Below are 22618 nucleotides of genomic sequence, written 5' to 3'. Positions count from 1 at the left end.
CTGAGTGGAGGGTAGTTTCTAACGATCGTCTGGCATCCTTCACGTCATCCAATACCATAGATCATATTTGTGGTGTGACGTCCATGTTAAACTTTATATTACAAAAGTAGTAGGTAATTCAGACATGTGTGAATCAGATATGTTTATATGTTTCTGTGTGTGACTATTGCTATATCTATGGAAACTGAATTGCGAAGATGCTTTTAACATTTCATGTGACCCTGGTCACTGCATGTGTTAGCTCACACTACGAGATAGAACACCACATCTGTGAAGCACGAAGATATTATTGTCACACGACAATTTAATCACAAAACCGGCAGTAAGTTAACTAGCAACTTATCTGTAAGAAGCAGCACTGCCAAGCGTGAGATAAATCACTTTCTTATACTAGAAAAGTCTTCTCAAAGATTTCCCAAAAAGATTTGCATCAGAGATTGAAAACACTAATCTCCTGCCACTTGTTTAACGCAAGTTACAGCATAAGATATATAAGCTGCACATATCTAAGATGTATCAAAATAGTATAAGATATATAAACTGCACATATCTAAGATGTATCAAAAATTTCCGCAGAGCTCAATCGCTTCTTGATAAATTCGATTGAGAGATAGAAGTGTTGGCCATACCACGTTAGCAGTACTTCGGGTACACTGTGGAGCCGTGCACCCAACAAGATGCTCTCCAAACAAATATAAACAACTATTAAAAGGAAGAAAGCATTCTAAGATGTGCACTGGGTACAGGTACCTCTGGGAACGGTATTTACTCGGCTGAGGAGGACTAACAGTTAATTTCTGGTAGTGAATGTCCAGTTGTCTAATTAAACAGCTGGTCAACTCACACCCACATCTCCAGCACACGTCTTACCGTTTAACACGGTGAACATGCCACTTGTTAAGACAGAGCGGCAACATCAATATGACAAATGAAATTATGAGTCGAAGGAATCAAAAGGACATAAGTGACTGACCAAAAACAGTTAGAAGTATGAACTAAGGTAGAATACAGTAGACATTTTATTGACAATTGCTAAAAACATCTGCAACAGAAATATCCGCAGTAACATCCATTTACAATATATGTAAAAATACACAATGATGAGAAGAATGTATGTGCCTCAGACAGCATTACTGAATACGAATCATATGGTTCGAACTCCAAACCAGCTATTCCTCCCGCAGGACTGGTCGTTCGATTGGTACTTTGCCCCTTGCCTTCACAATATATATATATATATATATATATATATATATATATATATATATATATATATATATATATATATATATATATATATATATATATATATATGGATATTATGGATCTGGAGAAGGCATATGATAGAGTTGATAGAGATGCTCTGTGGAAGGTATTAAGAATATATGGTGTGGGAGGCAAGTTGTTAGAAGCAGTGAAAAGTTTTTATCGAGGATGTAAGGCATGTGTACGTGTAGGAAGAGAGGAAAGTGATTGGTTCTCAGTGAATGTAGGTTTGCGGCAGGGGTGTGTGATGTCTCCATGGTTGTTTAATTTGTTTATGGATGGGGTTGTTAGGGAGGTAAATGCAAGAGTTTTGGAAAGAGGGGCAAGTATGAAGTCTGTTGGGGATGAGAGAGCTTGGGAAGTGAGTCAGTTGTTGTTCGCTGATGATACAGCGCTGGTGGCTGATTCATGTGAGAAACTGCAGAAGCTGGTGACTGAGTTTGGTAAAGTGTGTGGAAGAAGAAAGTTAAGAGTAAATGTGAATAAGAGCAAGGTTATTAGGTACAGTAGGGGTGAGGGTCAAGTCAATTGGGAGGTGAGTTTGAATGGAGAAAAACTGGAGGAAGTGAAGTGTTTTAGATATCTGGGAGTGGATCTGTCAGCGGATGGAACCATGGAAGCGGAAGTGGATCATAGGGTGGGGGAGGGGGCGAAAATTTTGGGAGCCTTGAAAAATGTGTGGAAGTCGAGAACATTATCTCGGAAAGCAAAAATGGGTATGTTTGAAGGAATAGTGGTACCAACAATGTTGTATGGTTGCGAGGCGTGGGCTATGGATAGAGATGTGCGCAGGAGGATGGATGTGCTGGAAATGAGATGTTTGAGGAAAATGTGTGGTGTGAGGTGGTTTGATCGAGTAAGTAACGTAAGGGTAAGAGAGATGTGTGGAAATAAAAAGAGCGTGGTTGAGAGAGCAGAAGAGGGTGTTTTGAAATGGTTTGGGCACATGGAGAGAATGAGTGAGGAAAGATTGACCAAGAGGATATATGTGTCGGAGGTGGAGGGAACGAGGAGAAGAGGGAGACCAAATTGGAGGTGGAAAGATGGAGTGAAAAAGATTTTGTGTGATCGGGGCCTGAACATGCAGGAGGGTGAAAGGAGGGCAAGGAATAGAGTGAATTGGAGCCATGTGGTATACAGGGGTTGACGTGCTGTCAGTGGATTGAATCAAGGCATGTGAAGCGTCTGGGGTAAACCATGGAAAGCTGTGTAGGTATGTATATTTGCGTGTGTGGACGTGTGTATGTACATGTGTATGGGGGGGGGGGGGGGGTTGGGCCATTTCTTTCGTCTGTTTCCTTGCGCTACCTCGCAAACGCGGGAGACAGCGACAAAGTATAAAAAAAAAAAAAAAAAAAAAAAAAAAAAAAAAAAAAAATATATATATATATATATATATATATATATATATATATATATATATATATATATATATATATATATATCCCTGGGGATAGGGGAGAAAGAATACTTCCCACGTATTCCCTGCGTGTCGTAGAAGGCGACTAAAAGGGGAGGGAGCGGGGGGCTGGAAATCCTCCCCTCTCGTTTTTTTTAATTTTCCAAAAGAAGGAACAGAGAACGAGGCCAGGTGAGGATATTCCCTCAGAGGCCCAGTCCTCTGTTCTTAACGCTACCTTTCTAACGCGGGAAATGGCGAATAGTATGAAAGAAAGAATATATATATATATATATATATATATATATATATATATATATATATATATATATATATATATATATACGAACAAAGTACGCATGAATGCACACCTTCATAGAACATACAAACCTAGGCGACCATAGCCTAACGGTAGCGCTCCCGCCTGTTGCACAGGGGTCCTGGGTTCGATCCTGGCTGTTGGAGGTTTGTATGATATATATTTTCTGTTTCCCCTTTTAGAAATTGAAATACAAGGAGGCGAGGGTTTCCAGCCCCTCGCTCCAGTCCCCTTTAGTTAATTACAAAAGATAATAAAACACAAATTTTTGTAGTTGGAGATCGCTTCATTGGATTATCATAGATTCTGAATACTTAACAGGTGAACTAAGAAAAAAAAAGATATCTTTGTGTAGTCTATGTCACATCTATTACATGTGGTGGAGCCCAACCGACCCAATACACACGTCCCTGGGTCATGCACATTACTGATCTTGGTTTCAGTAAGGCGGGTAGTAAGTGGCTGTCCTTAGAGGAAGAACATCATATGTATGCCACAGGGTAACTTGTGACTGTCTCTGGAGAAGAGATACCACTTATGTTCCCCAAGGATAACATGTGGTTCCCCTGGGAGGAGCAACACCACCATAACCCCTAAGGCGGCTGGCTCAGTGTTCTGTGTATCTACAAGACGTAAGTTGTACAAAAACAAGCATTAACACTCTATACTTCGCTATAAAGCACAGTGAATATCTCGGTCGGTGACATATACTTCAAGTTATCTGTTGGCTACAGCCCTGACGCCCGTCGCCGGTGTTACCGACAATCTAAGCAAAATGACCATTCGTTCCACGCTGTAGAGAGCTCGAAAACTGGGATATCTGCGCGGCCACTCGCATCCTTAGGCTGGAGAATTCGGCGCATAACGGACATGGGATAAAATTCAGTCCACAATGAGACAAAATTTTTCTTAGTCGTCATGCGTTAAGAAAGTCGTCAGATGAACAGCCCACTGGTCACCAGTTGGATGAAGGGCCCGTTGGTCAGCAGCGAACCAGGATGAAAACATTTGTAGGTATGGCAGTAGGTGTGTGTTCGCTAAACTCTGTTATCTGAATACCGAGTGAGATGACCATGAGAAGAGCCAGCCTTAATTACTTCTTTTATAACAAAAACTCTCGGTAAACTGAATCTTATACCGCACTGTGATAACTCCTTCTGGTCAGTTTCATTTATTCAAGATCCCATATCGGATTTTCTATCGTTCGTCATATGGAGTTCAATTCCACTTGGGTGTGACCATCAAGATATTTCGTTTTTGGTGATAGTGTCAGCAGTACGTTTTACTAATCTCAATTAATAATATGAATCATAATGTTAATAATAATGGACATGAAAGTAACATCCGTTTTTTTATACACTGTTGCTTCTCCCGCCTTTGCGACCAGTAGTCAGGGACAGACAAACAATGGCCTCATTTGCACAGATTTACTCTCTGGTTGTCATGTGAAATATGGAGCAAATCAACCGCATCCAAGCCCAAAATGCAGTTCCATAGTTTACCCTGACCTATCCAGTTGCTGAAGTTCAGACCATGGACAGTGCGTCATTCCATATATATTACACCAATCCAGTTTGTTCTTTCTTAAGCACTCCTCTCACCCTTCTGAAAAGTCAGGCCTCGATGACCCAAAGTCTCTCAGTCAATCCTTCCATCTCATTCTTGGTCTCTCTTTAGACCTTTCTTCATATCTGAAGCGTAGATCCCCTTGGTCAGTCTTTCTTCTCTCCTCCTCTCCATTTCTCCCATATTAACACACCTTGGTCAGATTTCTCAATCATACTGCGATTACTATCACGCCCCTCTTTACGCTGTCATTCCTGGAAACTAACTAAAACTTACAAAGCTGGTTGTCCCTGTATACCAGTCATCTCCTTCATTGATTCTTCTGGTTATAGATTAACCAAATGGATAACTAAACACCTTAGCCATGTTCAAGGAAAAATATCTTATTTGCATGTTATAAGTAGCTGAGATTTTGTAAACAAGGCTAGGAACATTAATTTGCCTGAACATAAACTCATTAGTTTTGATGTGAATTTCTTGTTAACTAAAGTCACCACTGAAGAAACCATGAAGAAACCATCGCATACCTAAGAAGAAAAATACCTGATCTTAGTCTTGCCTTATCCCTGCCAATGGATGTGAAACGAAGGGTATTCCATTACTTGTAATCGAACAGTCATTTCCGAATTAGGGGCGATCATAACCTACCTGTCAAACATTTCCGATTACTACGCCAAAGATCCTAGTTTTGAATCCTGGCTGTTGGAGGGTATTATGTATTATATGAAAGTGGGCGTTCATATGCACTATAGTATATTCGTATCCATATGTCTCTGCGTTTGTATAGCAAGGTTCTGTAAAATGCCAGCTGTTGGTAATGTGAGCCTGATGGGATCTGACCGGTGTAGGCACCATTGCTCACGGATGGAAGACTAGGGGTATTCGAATGCTTGTAATCGAATAGTAATTTCCCTATTAGGGGTGATCATAGTCTACCAGTTGCCATTCATGACTACTATGCAACAGGTCCTGGGTTAGAATTCGGCCTGTTGGAGGGTATCATAAATATATATATATATATATATATATAGAGAGAGAGAGAGAGAGAGAGAGAGAGAGAGAGAGAGAGAGAGAGAGAGAGAGAGAGAGAGAGAGAGAGAGAGAGAGAGAGAGAGAGAGAGAGAGAGAGAGAGAGAGAGAGAGAGGCATAAAACCACTAGGAAAATTAAACGATAAGTTCCCAAGTGCAATTTCGTGTAGAGATCATTTCGTCAGGGGAGATACAAGAATGAGATAGAAGACGTGTAACGGTCAGTTGTTATACAAGGAAGAGACATAAGCTAAGACGCCATTGGTGAACAAGCTTGTCTACCAATGGCGTCTTAGATACGTCTCTTTCTTGTATATCAGCTTAATGTACTACGTCTTTTATCTCATTCTTGCACATCCCCTATGTGATCATTACACGAAAGTGCTCTTTGGAACTCATTGCGTTTCATTTTCTATTAGTTTCATGCATATACACGGTCACCGCTGTGACCTCTTGCAATATATATATATATATATATATATATATATATATATATATATATATATATATATATATATATATATATATATATATATATATATATATTTGTGTCGCTGTCTCCCGCGTTATATATATATATATATATATGTATATATGTATATATATATATATATATATATATATATATATATATATATATATATATATATATATATATATATATATATATATATATATATATATATATATATATATATATATATATATATATTCTTTGCCCTCCTTTCACCCTCCTGCATGTTCAGGCCCCGATCACACAAAATCTTTTTCACTCCATCTTTCCACCTCCAATTTGGTCTCCCTCTTCTCCTCGTTCCCTCCACCTCCGACACATATATCCTCTTGGTCAATCTTTCCTCACTCATTCTCTCCATGTGACCAAACCATTTCAAAACACCCTCTTCTGCTCTCTCAACCACGCTCTTTTTATTTCCACACATCTCTCTTACCCTTACGTTACTTACTCGATCAAACCACCTCACACCACACATTGTCCTCAAACATCTCATTTCCAGCACATCCATCCTCCTGCGCACAACTCTATCCATAGTCCACGCCTCGCAACCATACAACATTGTTGGAACCACTATTCCTTCAAACATACCCATTTTTGCTTTCCGAGATAATGTTCTCGACTTCCACACATTCTTCAAGGCTCCCAGAATTTTCGCCCCCTCCCCCACCCTATGATCCACTTCCGCTTCCATGGTTCCATCCGCTGCCAGATCCACTCCCAGATATCTAAAACACTTCACTTCCTCCAGTTTTTCTCCATTCAAACTCACCTCCCAATTGAATTGACCCTCAACCCTACTGTACCTAATAACCTTGCTCTTATTCACATTTACTCTTAACTTTCTTCTTTCACACACTTTACCAAACTCAGTCACCAGCTTCTGCAGTTTCTCATATGAATCAGCCACCAGCGCTGTATCATCAGCGAACAACAACTGACTCACTTCCCAAGCTCTCTCATCCACAACAGACTTCATACTTGCCCCTCTTTCCAAAACTCTTGCATTCACCTCCCTAACAACCCCATCCATAAACAAATTAAACAACCATGGAGACATCACACACCCCTGCCGCAAACCTACATTCACTGAGAACCAATCACTTTCCTCTCTTCCTACACGTACACATGCCTTACATCCTCGATAAAAACTTTTCACTGCTTCTAACAACTTGCCTCCCACACCATATATTCTTAATACCTTCCACAGAGCATCTCTATCAACTCTATCATATGCCTTCTCCAGATCCATAAATGCTACATACAAATCCATTTGCTTTTCTAAGTATTTCTCACATACATTCTTCAAAGCAAACACCTGATCCACACATCCTCTACCACTTCTGAAACCACACTGCTCTTCCCCAATCTGATGCTCTGTACATGCCTTCACCCTCTCAATCAATACCCTCCCATATAATTTGCCAGGAATACTCAACAAACTTATACCTCTGTAATTTGAGCACTCACTCTTATCCCCTTTGCCTTTGTACAATGGCACTATGCACGCATTCCGCCAATCCTCAGGCACCTCACCATGAGTCATACATACATTAAATAACCTTACCAACCAGTGTACAATACAATCACCCCCTTTTTTAATAAATTCCACTGCAATACCATCCAAACCTGCTGCCTTGCCGGCTTTCATCTTCCGCAAAGCTTTTACTACCTCTTCTCTGTTTACCAACTCATTTTCCCTAACCCTCGCACTTTGCACACCACCTCGACCAAAACACACTATATCTGCCACTCTATCATCAAACACGTTCAACAAACCTTCAAAATACTCACTCCATCTCCTTCTCACATCACCACTACTTGTTATCAACTCCCCATTTGCGCCCTTCACTGAAGTTCCCATTTGCTCCCTTGTCTTACGCACTTTATTTACCTCCTTCCAGAACATCTTTTTATTCTCCCTAAAATTTAATGATACTCTCTCACCCCAACTCTCATTTGCCCTTTTTTTCACCTCTTGCACCTTTCTCTTGACCTCCTGTCTCTTTCTTTTATACGTCTCCCACTCAATTTCATTTTTTCCCTGCAAAAATCGTCCAAATGCCTCTCTCTTCTCTTTCACTAATACTCTTACTTCTTCATCCCACCACTCACTACCCTTTCTAATCAACCCACCTCCCACTCTTCTCATGCCACAAGCATCTTTTGCGCAATCCATCACTGATTACCTAAATACATCCCATTCCTCCCCCACTCCCCTTACTTCCACTGTTCTCACCTTTTTCAATTCTGTACTCAGTCTCTCCTGGTACTTCCTCACACAAGTCTCCTTCCCAAGCTCACTTACTCTCACCACCCTCTTCACCCCAACATTCACTCTTCTTTTCTGAAAACCCATACAAATCTTCACCTTAGCCTCCACAAGATAATGTTCAGACATCCCTCCAGTTGCACCTCTCAGCACATTAACATCCAAAAGTCTCTCTTTCGCGCGCCTGTCAATTAACACGTAATCCAATAACGCTCTCTGGCCATCTCTCCTACTTACATAAGTATACTTATGTATATCACGCTTTTTAAACCAGGTATTCCCAATCATCAGTCCTTTTTCAGCACATAAATCTACAAGCTCTTCACCATTTCCATTTACAACACTGAACACCCCATGTATACCAATTATTCCCTCAACTGCCACATTACTCACCTTTGTATTCAAATCACCCAACACTATAACCCGCACATCAAAACCACTAACACACTCATTCAGCTGCTCCCAAAACACTTGCCTCTCATGATCTTTCTTCTCATGCCCAGGTGCATATGCACCAATAATCACCCATCTCTCTCCATCAACTTTCAGTTTTACCCATATTAATCGAGAATTTACTTTCTTACATTCTATCACATACTTCCACAACTCCTGTTTCAGGAGTACTGCTACTCCTTCCCTTGCTCTTGTCCTCTCACTAACCCCTGACTTTACTCCCAAGACATTCCCAAACCACTCTTCCCCTTTACCCTTGAGCTTCGTTTCACTCAGAGCCAAAACATCCAGGTTCCTTTCCTCAAACATACTACCTATCTCTCCTTTTTTCACATCTTGGTTACATCCACACACATTTAGGCACCCCAATCTGAGCCTTCGAGGAGGATGAGCACTCCCCGCGTGACTCCTTCTTCTGTTTCCCATTTTAGAAAGTTAAAAAAAAAAATACAAGGAGGGGAGGATTTCTGGCCCCCCGCTCCCGTCCCCTCTAGTCGCTTTCTACGACACGCGAGGAATGCGTCGGAAGTATTCTTTCACCCCTATCCCCAGGGATAATATACATATATATATACACATACACACACATACACACACACACGCACATATACACACACACACATACATATATATATACATGTGAAAAATGTAAGAAACAATTTAGAAAACTGAAACTTCTAGCTTATATATATATATATATATATATATATATATATATATATATATATATATATATATATATATATATATATATTATCCCTGGGGATAGGGGAGAAAGAATACTTACCACGTATTCCCTGCGTGTCGTAGAAGGCGACTAAAAGGGGAGGGAGCGGGGGGCTGGAAATCCTCCCTCTTGTTTTTTTTTTTTTTTAATTTTCCAAAAGACGGAACAGAGAAGGGGGCCAGGTGAGGATATTCCCTCAGAGGCCCAGTCCTCTGTTCTTAACGCTACCTCGCTGACGCGGGAAATGGCGAATAATATGAAAAGATATATATGTATATATATATATATATATATATATATATATATATATATATATATATATATATATATATATATATATATATATATTTCTTTCAAACTATTCTCCATTTCCAGCGTTAGCAAGGTAGCGTTAAGAACAGAGGACTGGGCCTCTGAGGGAATATCCTCACCTGGCCCCCTTCTCTGTTCCTTCTTTTGGAAAATTAAAAAAAAAACAAGAGGGGAGTGTGTATATATATATATATATATATATATATATATATATATATATATATATATATATATATATATATATATATATATATATATATATATATATATATATATATATATATATATATATATATATATATATATATATATATATATATATATATATATATATATATATATATATATATATATATATATATATATATATATATATATATATATATACATATATATCTGCTCTCCGTTATCCATTGTCGACGCCACCCCGCCGCCACAGGAAACAGCATAAATGCATGTAAAGAAAAAATAACACATAACTTCTTCCTCACACCTGAGGAATATACAAAGAAGAGACGTGGTGGTATTCTATTATGTGGACAGGAAAGGGAACTGTTTACAAATTTTGTCTACGACACAGCTATCAAGTTTGTGTAGACCTTCACTAATATCAATGTTACAGTTCTTTGTAATTTTGTTAACAGAAGATTCATTGATATTTGTCGTGGTAAAGGAATTACAGTTGATAACTAGAATATCGTTACACCAGTCAATACAGTGGTCATAATCTTTTACATGATTAAGCAAAGCATCTCATTCTTGTCCTGTTCTTATGCTATATTTATGTTGTTTAAGTCTAACATAAAGATCTTTACCAGTCTGCCCAACATAAAACATATTACAATTTTTCAAGGAGATTCAGTAAACACCCTGCAGAATTTTCTGCTGAGTCTCTGGTAAAGATACTTTTCATAGTACTGTTATTGGTGAAGGCTACATTTACATTAAAGGATTTAAGCAACATGGGAAGTAATGTAAAGTTATCACTGAAATGGAAAACTAAAAGATTCTTGATATCACGGGAAAGTATGACTTTAACTCTATAAAACGATTTCTTAGCCAAATTAAGGGAATTATCAATGAAAGATCTAGGATACTTTAGCTTGGATCCAATAGAATATATCTTCTCAAACTCATCATTATAAACTGCAATTCCTTTGCCACAAGAAATATAATTGAAGCTTCTATCATTAGATACACAAAAAATCATAACATGAATATTAGCGGAGGTCTATACAAACTTGATAACTTTGTCGTAGGCAAGTTTGTAAACAGTTTCCTTTTCTGTCTACATTATAAAGATTTTATGACAGGCATGATGCTAGACCCGAACACCACCAACCCAAACACCTCCGTCTGGTAACACTTGTTTACCAATGGCGTCTTAGCTACGTCTTTTCCTTGTATATCAACTGACTGTTCTACACCTTCTACCTCATTCTTGTATCTCCCCTGATCATTACAAGAAAGTGCAATGGGGAACTTATTATCTTTCATTTTCCTGTAGTTTCATTCATATATATATATATATATATATATATATATATATATATATATATGTATTACTTCCCACCTGTCTAGAAATACAAGAAAGGACAACTATTGCACTTCTAGGCGATCCTTGAGCTTATCTGCTAGTGTTGGCGGCCGTCATCACTCATCATGGTAGTGTGGGGAGCCTGCCAGGTGTAGTGATGGTGCATCCTCATGCTCGCCTAGCACAAGGTCTCACACCACGCCCCTTAATGCTACTCTTATCAGGTCCCTCATCTAAACTGTTTACCCTCATTACTCTCTCAACAACTTTTCTCAATAAGTCCTTTATCAAGTTCCACTAGTGTCTCAAGATGTTCCTTCTCATATGCCTCCCAAAGTCACTGAAATTCTGCGATACCAGATCGCTCGTCATGTCCCTAACCCTTAACTCCTTTACCACACCCCCAGCCAGACTTCAATAACTGTCCTGCCTAATCTCCCATCAGATCCTCAATTCGTCATCTATTGGCTCCCTCCCCAGCTATACCTTCTCTTTAGAATATCACCTGCTCCTACACATGGTACGATTAGGCTGCAGCTGTTGACGGGCTGCAAGAGCTGATACCTGAAGGGTGCAGAAGCGGCTAGGAATGATGTTTGTCGCTTTTTGTTGTTCATTAGTGAGATATAATGTTAATGAGACTCCTAGATTGTTTTAGGCTGGTTTATGTACGGCATAAAATTGTTGCAATTCATCCTGGGACACTGACTCCTTAAGCTTCATTCAATGAAGCGCTTTAGGTCTGTGTTGTGCAAACATTTTGCACGTGTTATGGTCTTCCTACAACAGTAGAAACAGTACCTGGCTGGAGGACTTACCCTCTGGACGGAGAGTGGCATGGCCAGGTCGACGCCGCCCTGGAGTCGGAAGCCCCACGGCTGGTCATGTCCGTCCCTCTCCAGGACCAGCTCGATAAGTCCCGCCATTATGTGGTTACCTACACTAGCACAGTCCCTTACGGGTTAACAAGTAGCCCTCTGCACGGCCGCCACTCAGCACACAACGGCCACCACCACCACGGTACACACTCTCCCGACACACTTGCCACAAGCTTGGCAGGTCGACCCTCACCGCCACCACAGTGAGTGATACCCCCCAGCCCCCAGCCAGTCACCCGCCCGCACGCCCAACACAAGTCCTCGCGCGCCCTCCCCTCTTCCACTTTCTGTCACCTAACTTCACCTTTCACACACCACCCTCTGTGGGATATCATTCATGTGATACAGTAGTCGAGTCTGTCATTTTCAGTTTCGACACTTTTATAAGTCGAAATTAAAGTGAGCATCAGAAATAGCCTGAGATGAGGGCGGCCTCCCCTCCAACATTCCTGTCAGCCTCAGCCAATGTTGTCCGGGTTCGCGTGTCCCGTGCGGCATCCAGGAGCCTCATTGGTTCGTGCTGCTTCTGTTGCCCTGGTAACTGTGTAAACAACCAGATTCAAAGTTTTGCCGCCAAGTCTGCGAAACCAAATTTAGACTGCTGTAAATGGAACACGGGAGTTGAGTTACACCCGCGGGGACAACAAGTTCGTTTAGACCCACACCTCTACTGGCTGCTGCAGCACACAGGCCACGGCTCCGCGCACAGCCGCACTTCTCGTCTGCATGACTATCATATATCCTGCATAAGGATTAGATATGATTGTGCTCTTGTTTCGTGGATATGCACCATTTTCTAGTTTCAGCGAGATAGCGCCAGGAAAACATAAAAAAGGCCACATTTGTTAACACTCATTCTCTAGCTGTCAGGTGTAATGCACCGAAACCACAGGCCCCACAGACCTTTCCATGGTTTATCCCAAGGCTGTATATATATCATCATTATTTTCTATTAAACTTTGTCGCTGTCTCCCGCGTTAGCAAGGTAGTGCAAGGACACAGACGAAAGAATGTCCTAACCCACCCATATACACATGTATATACATACACGCCCACACACGCACGTATACATACCTATACATTTCAACGTATACATACATATATATAAACAGACATATACATATATACACATGTACATATTCATACTTGCTGCCTTCATCCATTTCCGTCGCCACCCAGCAACACACACACACACACACACACACACACACACACACACACACATATATATATATATATATATATATATATATATATATATATATATATATATATATATATATATATATATATATATATATATATATATATATTCCCTGGGGATAGGGGAGAAAGAATACTTCCCACGTATTCCCTGCGTGTCGTAGAAGGCGACTAAAAGGGAAGGGAGCGGGGGGCTGGAAATCCTCCCCTCTCTTTTTTTTGTTTTTTTCCAAAAGAAGGAACAGAGAAGAGGTCCAGGTGAGGATATTCCCTCAAAGGCCCAGTCCTCTGTTCTTAACGCTACCTCGATATCGCGGGAAATAGCGAATAGTACGAAAAAAAAAAAAATATATATATATATATATATATATATATATATATATATATATATATATATATATATATATATATATGTATATATATTATTATTATTATCATTATACTTTGTCGCTGTCTCCCGCGTTTGCGAGGTAGCGCAAGGAAACAGACGAAAGAAATGGCCCCCCCCCCCCATACACATGTATATACATACGTCCACACACGCAAATATACATACCTACACAGCTTTCCATGGTTTACCCCAGACGCTTCACATGCCCCGATTCAATCCACTGACAGCACGTCAACCCCGGTATACCACATCGCTCCAATTCACTCTATTCCTTGCCCTCCTTTCACCCTCCTGCATGTTCAGGCCCCGATCACACAAAATCCTTTTCACTCCATCCTTCCACCTCCAATTTGGTCTCCCTCTTCTCCTTGTTCCCTCCACCTCCGACACATATATCTTCTTGGTCAATCTCTCCTCACTCATCCTCTCCATGTGCCCAAACCACTTCAAAACACCCTCTTCTGCTCTCTCAACCACGCTCTTTTTATTACCACACATCTCTCTTACCCTTACGTTACTCACTCGATCAAACCACCTCACACCACACATTGTCCTCAAACATCTCATTTCCAGCACATCCATCCTCCTGCGCACAACTCTATCCATAGCCCACGCCTCGCAACCATACAACATTGTTGGAACCACTATTCCTTCAAACATACCCATTTTTGCTTTCCGAGATAATGTTCTCGACTTCCACACATTCTTCAAGGCCCCCAGGATTTTCGCCCCCTCCCCCACCCTATGATCCACTTCCGCTTCCATGGTTCCATCCGCTGCCAGATCCACTCCCAGATATCTAAAACACTTCGCTTCCTCCAGTTTTTCTCCATTCAAACTCACCTCCCAATTGACTTGACCCTCAACCCTACTGTACCTAATAACCTTGCTCTTATTCACATTTACTCTTAACTTTCTTCTTTCACACACTTTACCAAACTCAGTCACCAGCTTCTGCAGTTTCTCACATGAATCAGCCACCAGCGCTGTATCATCAGCGAACAACAACTGACTCACTTCCCAGGCTCTCTCATCCCCAACAGACTTCATACTTGCCCCTCTTTCCAAAACTCTTGCATTTACCTCCCTAACAACCCCATCCATAACCAAATTAAACAACCATGGAGACATCGCACACCCCTGCCGCAAACCTACATTCACTGAGAACCAATCACTTTCCTCTCTTCCTACACGTACACATGCCTTACATCCTCGATAAAAACTTTTCACTGCTTCTAACAACTTTCCTCCCACACCATATATTCTTAATACCTTCCACAGAGCATCTCTATCAACTCTATCATATGCCTTCTCCAGATCCATAAATGCTACATACAAATCCATTTGCTTTTCTAAGTATTTCTCACATACATTCTTCAAAGCAAACACCTGATCCACACATCCTCTACCACTTCTGAAACCACACTGCTCTTCCCCAATCTGATGCTCTGTACATGCCTTCACCCTCTCAATCAATACCCTCCCATATAATTTACCAGGAATACTCAACAAACTTATACCTCTGTAATTTGAGCACTCACTCTTATCCCCTTTGCCTTTGTACAATGGCACTATGCACGCATTCCGCCAATCCTCAGGCACCTCACCATGAGTCATACATACATTAAATAACCTTACCAAACAGACAACAATACAATCACCCCCTTTTTTAATAAATTCCACTGCAATACCATCCAAACCTGCTGCCTTGCCGGCTTTCATCTTCCGCAAAGCTTTCACTACCTCTTCTCTGTTTACCAAATCATTTTCCCTAACCCTCTCACTTTGCACACCACCTCGACCAAAACACCCTATATCTGCCACTCTATCATCAAACACATTCAACAAACCTTCAAAATACTCACTCCATCTCCTTCTCACATCACCACTACTTGTTATCACCTCCCCATTTGCGCCCCTCACTGAAGTTCCCATTTGCTCCCTTGTCTTAAGCACTTTATTTACCTCCTTCCAGAGCATCTCTTTATTCTCCCTAAAATTTAATGATACTCTCTCACCCCAACTCTCATTTGCCCTTTTTTTTCACCTCTTGCACCTTTCTCTTGACCTCCTGTCTCTTTCTTTTATACATCTCCCACTCAATTGCATTTTTTCCCTGCAAAAATCGTCCAAATGCCTCTCTCTTCTCTTTCACTAATACTCTTACTTCTTCATCCCACCACTCACTACCCTTTCTAATCAACCCACCTCCCACTCTTCTCATGCCACAAGCATCTTTTGCGCAATCCATCACTGATTCCCTAAATACATCCCATTCCTCCCCCACTCCCCTTACTTCCATTGTTCTCACCTTTTTCCATTCTGTACTCAGTCTGTACTCATATATATATATATATATATATATATATATATATATATATATATATATATATATTTTTTTTTTTTTTTTTTTTTTTTCATACTTTGTCGCTGTCTCCCGCGTTTGCGAGGTAGCGCAAAGAAACAGACGAAAGAAATGGCCCCCCCCCCCCATACACATGTACATACGTCCACACACGCAAATATACATACCTACACAGCCTTCCATGGTTTACCCCAGACGCTTCACATGCCTTGATTCAATCCACTGACAGCACGTCAACCCCTGTATACCACATCGCTCCAATTCACTCTATTCCTTGCCCTCCTTTCACCCTCCTGCATGTTCAGGCCCCGATCACACAAAATCTTTTTCACTCCATCTTTCCACCTCCAATTTGGTCTCCCTCTTCTCCTCGTTCCCTCCACCTCCGACACATATATCCTCTTGGTCAATCTTTCCTCACTCATTCTCTCCATGTGCCCAAACCATTTCAAAACACCTTCTTCTGCTCTCTCAACCACGCTCTTTTTATTTCCACACATCTCTCTTACCCTTACGTTACTTACTCGATCAAACCACCTCACACCACACATTGTCCTCAAACATCTCATTTCCAGCACATCCATCCTCCTGCGCACATCTCTATCCATAGCCCACGCCTCGCAACCATACAACATTGTTGGAACCACTATTCCTTCAAACATACCCATTTTTGCTTTCCGAGATAATGTTCTCGACTTCCACACATTTTTCAAGGCTCCCAAAATATTCGCCCCCTCCCCCACCCTATGATCCACTTCCGCTTCCATGGTTCCATCCGCTGACAGATCCACTCCCAGATATCTAAAACACTTCACTTCCTCCAGTTTTTCTCCATTCAAACTCACCTCCCAATTGACTTGACCCTCACCCCTACTGTACCTAATAACCTTGCTCTTATTCACATTTACTCTTAACTTTCTTCTTCCACACACTTTACCAAACTCAGTCACCAGCTTCTGCAGTTTCTCACATGAATCAGCCACCAGCGCTGTATCATCAGCGAACAACAACTGACTCACTTCCCAAGCTCTCTCATCCCCAACAGACTTCATACTTGCCCCTCTTTCCAGGACTCTTGCATTTACCTCCCTAACAACCCCATCCATAAACAAATTAAACAACCATGGAGACATCACACACCCCTGCCGCAAACCTACATTCACTGAGAACCAATCACTTTCCTCTCTTCCTACACGTACACATGCCTTGTGGCATGAGAAGAGTGGGAGGTGGGCTGTTTAGAAAGGGTAGTGAGTGGTGGGATGAAGAAGTAAGAGTATTAGTGAAAGAGAAGAGAGAGGCATTTGGACGATTTTTGCAGGGAAAAAATGCAATTGAGTGGGAGAAGTATAAAAGAAAGAGACAGGAGGTCAAGAGAAAGGTGCAAGAGGTGAAAAAAAGGGCAAATGAGAGTTGGGGTGAGAGACTATCAGTAAATTTTAGGGAGAATAAAAAGATGTTCTGGAAGGAGGTAAATAGGGTGCGTAAGACAAGGGAGCAAATGGGAACTTCAGTGAAGGGCGTAAATGGGGAGGTGATAACAAGTAGCGGTGATGTGAGAAGGAGATGGAATGAGTATTTTGAAGGTTTGTTGAATGTGTCTGATGACAGAGTGGCAGATATAGGGTGTTTTGGTCGAGGTGGTGTGCAAAGTGAGAGGGTTAGGGAAAATGATTTGGTAAACAGAGAAGAGGTAGTAAAAGCTTTGCGGAAGATGAAAGCCGGCAAGGCAGCAGGTTTGGATGGTATTGCAGTGGAATTTATTAAAAAGGGGGGTGACTGTATTGTTGACTGGTTGGTAAGGTTATTTAATGTATGTATGACTCATGGTGAGGTGCCTGAGGATTGGCGGAATGCGTGCATAGTGCCATTGTACAAAGGCAAAGGGGATAAGAGTGAGTGCTCAAATTACAGAGGTATAAGTTTGTTGAGTATTCCTGGTAAATTATATGGGAGGGTATTGATTGAGAGGGTGAAGGCATGTACAGAGCATCAGATTGGGGAAGAGCAGTGCGGTTTCAGAAGTGGTAGAGGATGTGTGGATCAGGTGTTTGCTTTGAAGAATGTATGTGAGAAATACTTAGAAAAGCAAATGGATTTGTATGTAGCATTTATGGATCTGGAGAAGGCATATGATAGAGTTGATAGAGATGCTCTGTGGAAGGTATTAAGAATATATATATATATATATATATATATATATATATATATATATATATATATATATATATATATATATATATATATATATATATATATATATATATATATACTCATATATATATATATATATATATATATATATATATATATATATATATATATATATATATATATATATTTTTTTTTTTTTTTTTTTTTTTTTTATTCATACTATTCGCATGTGTACGTGTAGGAAGAGAGGAAAGTGATTGGTTCTCAGTGAATGTAGGTTTGCGGCAGGGGTGTGTGATGTCTCCATGGTTGTTTAATGTGTTTATGGATGGGGTTGTTAGGGAGGTGAATGCAAGAGTTTTGGAAAGAGGGGCAAGTATGAAGTCTGTTGGGGATGAGAGAGCCTGGGAAGTGAGTCAGTTGTTGTTCGCTGATGATACAGCGCTGGTGGCTGATGCATGTGAGAAACTGCAGAAGCTGGTACTGAGTTTGGTAAAGTGTGTGAAAGAAAGTTAAGAGTGAATGTGAATAAGAGCAAGGTAATTAGGTACAGTAGGGTTGAGGGTCAAGTCAATTGGGAGGTAAGTTTGAATGGAGAAAAACTGGAGGAAGTGAAGTGTTTTAGATATCTGGGAGTGGATCTGGCAGCGGATGGAACCATGGAAGCGGAAGTGGATCATAGGGTGGGGGAGGGGGTGAAAATCCTGGGAGCCTTGAAGAATGTGTGGAAGTCGAGAACATTATCTCGGAAAGCAAAAATGGGTATGTTTGAAGGAATAGTGGTTCCAACAATGTTGTATGGTTGCGAGGCGTGGGCTATGGATAGAGTTGTGCGCAGGAGGATGGATGTGCTGGAAATGAGATGTTTGAGGACAATGTGTGGTGTGAGGTGGTTTGATCGAGTAAGTAACGTAAGGATAAGAGAGATGTGTGGAAGTAAAAAGAGCGTGGTTGAGAGAGCAGGAGAGGGTGTTTTGAAATGGTTTGGGCACATGGAGAGAATGAGTGAGGAAAGATTGACCAAGAGGATATATGTGTCGGAGGTGGAGGGAACGAGGAGAAGTGGGAGACCAAATTGGAGGTGGAAAGATGGAGTGAAAAAGATTTTGTGTGATCGGGGCCTGAACATGCAGGAGGGTGAAAGGCGGGCAAGGAATAGAGTGAATTGGAGCGATGTGGTATACCGGAGTTGACGTGCTGTCAGTGGATTGAATCAGGGCATGTGAAGCGTCTGGGGTAAACCATGGAAAGCTGTGTAGGTATGTATATTCTCGTGTGTGGATATATGTATATACATGTGTATGGGGGTGGGTTGGGCCATTTCTTTCATCTGTTTCCTTGCGCTACCTCGCAAACGCGGGAGACAGCGACAAAGCAAAAAAAAAAAAAAAAAAAAATATATATATATATATATATATACATATATATATATATATATATATATATATATATATATATATATATATATATATATATATATATATCCCGTGGGATAAGGGAGAAAGAATACTTCCCACTCATTCCCCGCGTGTCGTAGAAGGAGACTAAAGGGGACAGGAGCGGGGGGCTAGAAACCCTCCCCTCCTTGTATTTCAACTTTCTAAAAGGAGAAACAGGAGTCACCCGGGGAGTGCTCATCCTCCTCGAAGGCTCAGATTGGGGGTGTCTAGATGTGTGTGGATGTAACCAAGATGAGAAAAAAAGGAGAGATAGTTAGTATGTTTGAGGAAATGAACCTGGATGCTTTCGCTCTGAGTGAAACGAAGCTCAAGGGTAAAGAGAAGACTGGTTTGGAAATGTTTTGGGAGTAAAGTCAGAGGTTGGTGAGAGGACAAGAGCATAGGAAGGAGTAGCACTACTCCTGAAACAGGAGTTGTGGGAGTATGTGATAGAGTGTAAGAAAGTAAACTCTAGATTGATATGGGTAAAACTGAAAGTGGATGGAGAGAGATGGGTGATTACTGTTGCCTATGCACCTGGGCATGAGAAGAAAGATCAGGAGAGGAAAGTGATTTGGGAGCAGCTGAGTGAGTGTGTTAGTGGTTTTGATGCACGAGACCAGGTTATATTGATGGGTGATTTGAATGCAAAGGTGAGTAACGTGGAAGTTGAGGGAATAATTGGTGTACATTGGGTGTTCAGTGTTGTAAATGGAAATGGTGAAGAGCTTGTAGACTTATGTGATGAAAAAGGACTGGTGATTGGGAATACCTAGTTTAAAAAGAGAGATATGCATAAGTATACGTAGGTACGTAGGATAGATGGCCAGAGAGCGTTACTGGATTACGTGTTAATTGATAGGCGTGCGAAAGAGAGACTTTTGGAAGTTAATGTGCTGAGAGATGCAACTGGAGGGCGAAGGTGAAGATTTGTATGGGTTTTCAGAAAAGAAGAGGGAATGTTGGGGTGAAGAGAGTGGTGAGAGTAAGTGAGCTTGGGAAGGAGACTTGTGTGAGGAAGTACCAGGAGAGACTGAGTGCAGAATGGAAAAAGGTGAGAGCAAAGGACGTAAGGGGAGTGGGGGAGGAATGGGTTGTATTTAGGGAAGCTGTGAAGGCTTGCGCAAAAGATGCTTGTGGTATGAGAAGCGTGGGAGGTGGGTAGATTAGAGAGTGGTGGGATGAAGAAGTAAGATTGTAAGTGAAAGAGAAGAGAGAGGCATTTGGACGATTTTTGCAGGGAAACAGTGCAAATGACTAGGAGATGTATAAAGAAAAGAAGCAAGAGGTCAAGAGAAAGGTGCAAGAGGTGAAAAAGAGGGCAAATGAGAGTTGGGGTGAGAGAGTATCATTAAATTTTAGGGAGAATAAAAAGATGTTTTGGAAGGAGGTAAATAAAGTGCGTAAGACAAGACAACAAATGGGATCATTGGTGAAAGGGGCCAATGGGAAGGTAATAACAAGTAGTGGTGATGTGAGAAGGAGATGGAGTGAGTATTTTGAAGGTTTTTTGAATGTGTTTGATGATAGAGTGGCAGATATAAGGTATTTTGGTCGAGGTGGTGTGCGAAGTGAGAGGGTCAGGGAGAATTATTTGGTAAACAGAGGTAGTGAAAGCTTTGCGGAAGACGAAAGGCGGCAAGGCGACAGATTTGGATGGTATTGCAGTGGAATTTATTAAAAAAGGGGGTGACTGTGTTATTGACTGGTTGGTGAAGATATTCACTGTATGTATGGCTCATGGTGAGGTGCCTGAGGATTGGCGGAATGCATGCATAGTGCCATTGTACAAAGGCAAAAGGGATAAAAGTGAGTTTTCAAATTACATAGGTATAGGTTTGTTGAGTATTCCTAGGAAATTATATGGGAGGGTATTGATTAAGAGAGTGAAAGCATGTACAGAGCATCAGACTGGGGAAGAGCAGTGTGGTTTCAGAAGTGGTAGAGGATGTGTGGATCAGGTGTTTGCTTTGAAGAATGTATGTGAGAAATACTTATAAAAACAAATGGATTTGTATGTAGCATTTATGGGTCTGGAGAAAGCATGTTATAGAGTTGATAGAGATGCTCTGTGGAAGGTATTAAGAGTATATGGTGTGGGAGGCAAGTTGCTAAAAGCGGTAAAAAGGTTTTATCGAGGATGTAAGGCATGTATACGAGTAGGAAGAGAGGAAAGTGATTGGTTCTCAGTGAATGTCAGTTTGCGGCAGGGGTGCGTGATGTTTCCATGGTTGTTTAATTTGTTTATGGATGGGGTTGTCAGGGAGGTGAAAGCAAGAGTTTTGGAGAGAGGGGCAAGTGTGCACTCTGTTGTGGATGAGAGAGCTTGGGAAGTGAGTCAGTTGTGGTTCTCTGATGATACAGCGCTGGTGGCTGATTCATGCAAGAAACTGCAGAAGCTGGTGACTGAGTTTGGTAAAGTGTATGAAGAAGAAAGCTGAGAGTAAATGTGAATAAGAGCAAGGTTATTAGGTACAGTAGGGTTGAAGGACAAGGCAAATTGGAGATAAGTTTGAATTGAGAAGACTAGAGGAAGTGAAGTGTTTTAGATATCTGGGAGTGGGCAGTGGATGCAACCATGGAAGCGGAAGTGAATCACAGGGTGGGGGAGGGGGCGAAAGTTCTGGATGCGTTGAAGAATGTTTGGAAGGAGAGAACATTATCTGGGAAAGCAAAAATGGGTATGTTTGAAGGAATAGTGGTTCCAACAATGTTGTATGGTTGCGAGGCGTGGGCCATAGATAGGGTTGTGCGGAGGAGGTTTGATGTGTTAGAAATGAGATGTTTAGGGAC

At 41.1% G+C, this 22618-nt stretch overlaps 1 protein-coding gene across 11 annotated transcripts in view; it reads right to left on the bottom strand.

Annotated features, from left to right (window-relative positions):
• Positions 1-12475, bottom strand: part of LOC139760683 (PDZ and LIM domain protein 3-like) — a 116110-nt gene extending 103635 nt beyond the window's left edge. For 9 of the 11 annotated variants that reach the window (XM_071684217.1, XM_071684219.1, XM_071684218.1 and 6 more), the window contains exon 1: positions 12214-12459. In XM_071684217.1, coding sequence (XP_071540318.1) covers positions 12214-12321 — 108 coding nt within the window. In that variant the 5' untranslated portion in view covers positions 12322-12459. Of the gene's footprint in view, positions 1-12213 lie in introns of all 11 variants that reach the window. The other 2 variants (XM_071684225.1, XM_071684224.1) reach the window with 2 other exon arrangements.
• Positions 12476-22618: the final 10143 nt, after the last annotated feature.

The sequence above is a fragment of the Panulirus ornatus genome, chromosome 37 (genome assembly GCF_036320965.1).
Source record: "Panulirus ornatus isolate Po-2019 chromosome 37, ASM3632096v1, whole genome shotgun sequence".
Classification (NCBI taxonomy): domain Eukaryota; kingdom Metazoa; phylum Arthropoda; class Malacostraca; order Decapoda; family Palinuridae; genus Panulirus; species Panulirus ornatus.
This window is presented reverse-complemented; position numbering and strand designations above follow the sequence as displayed.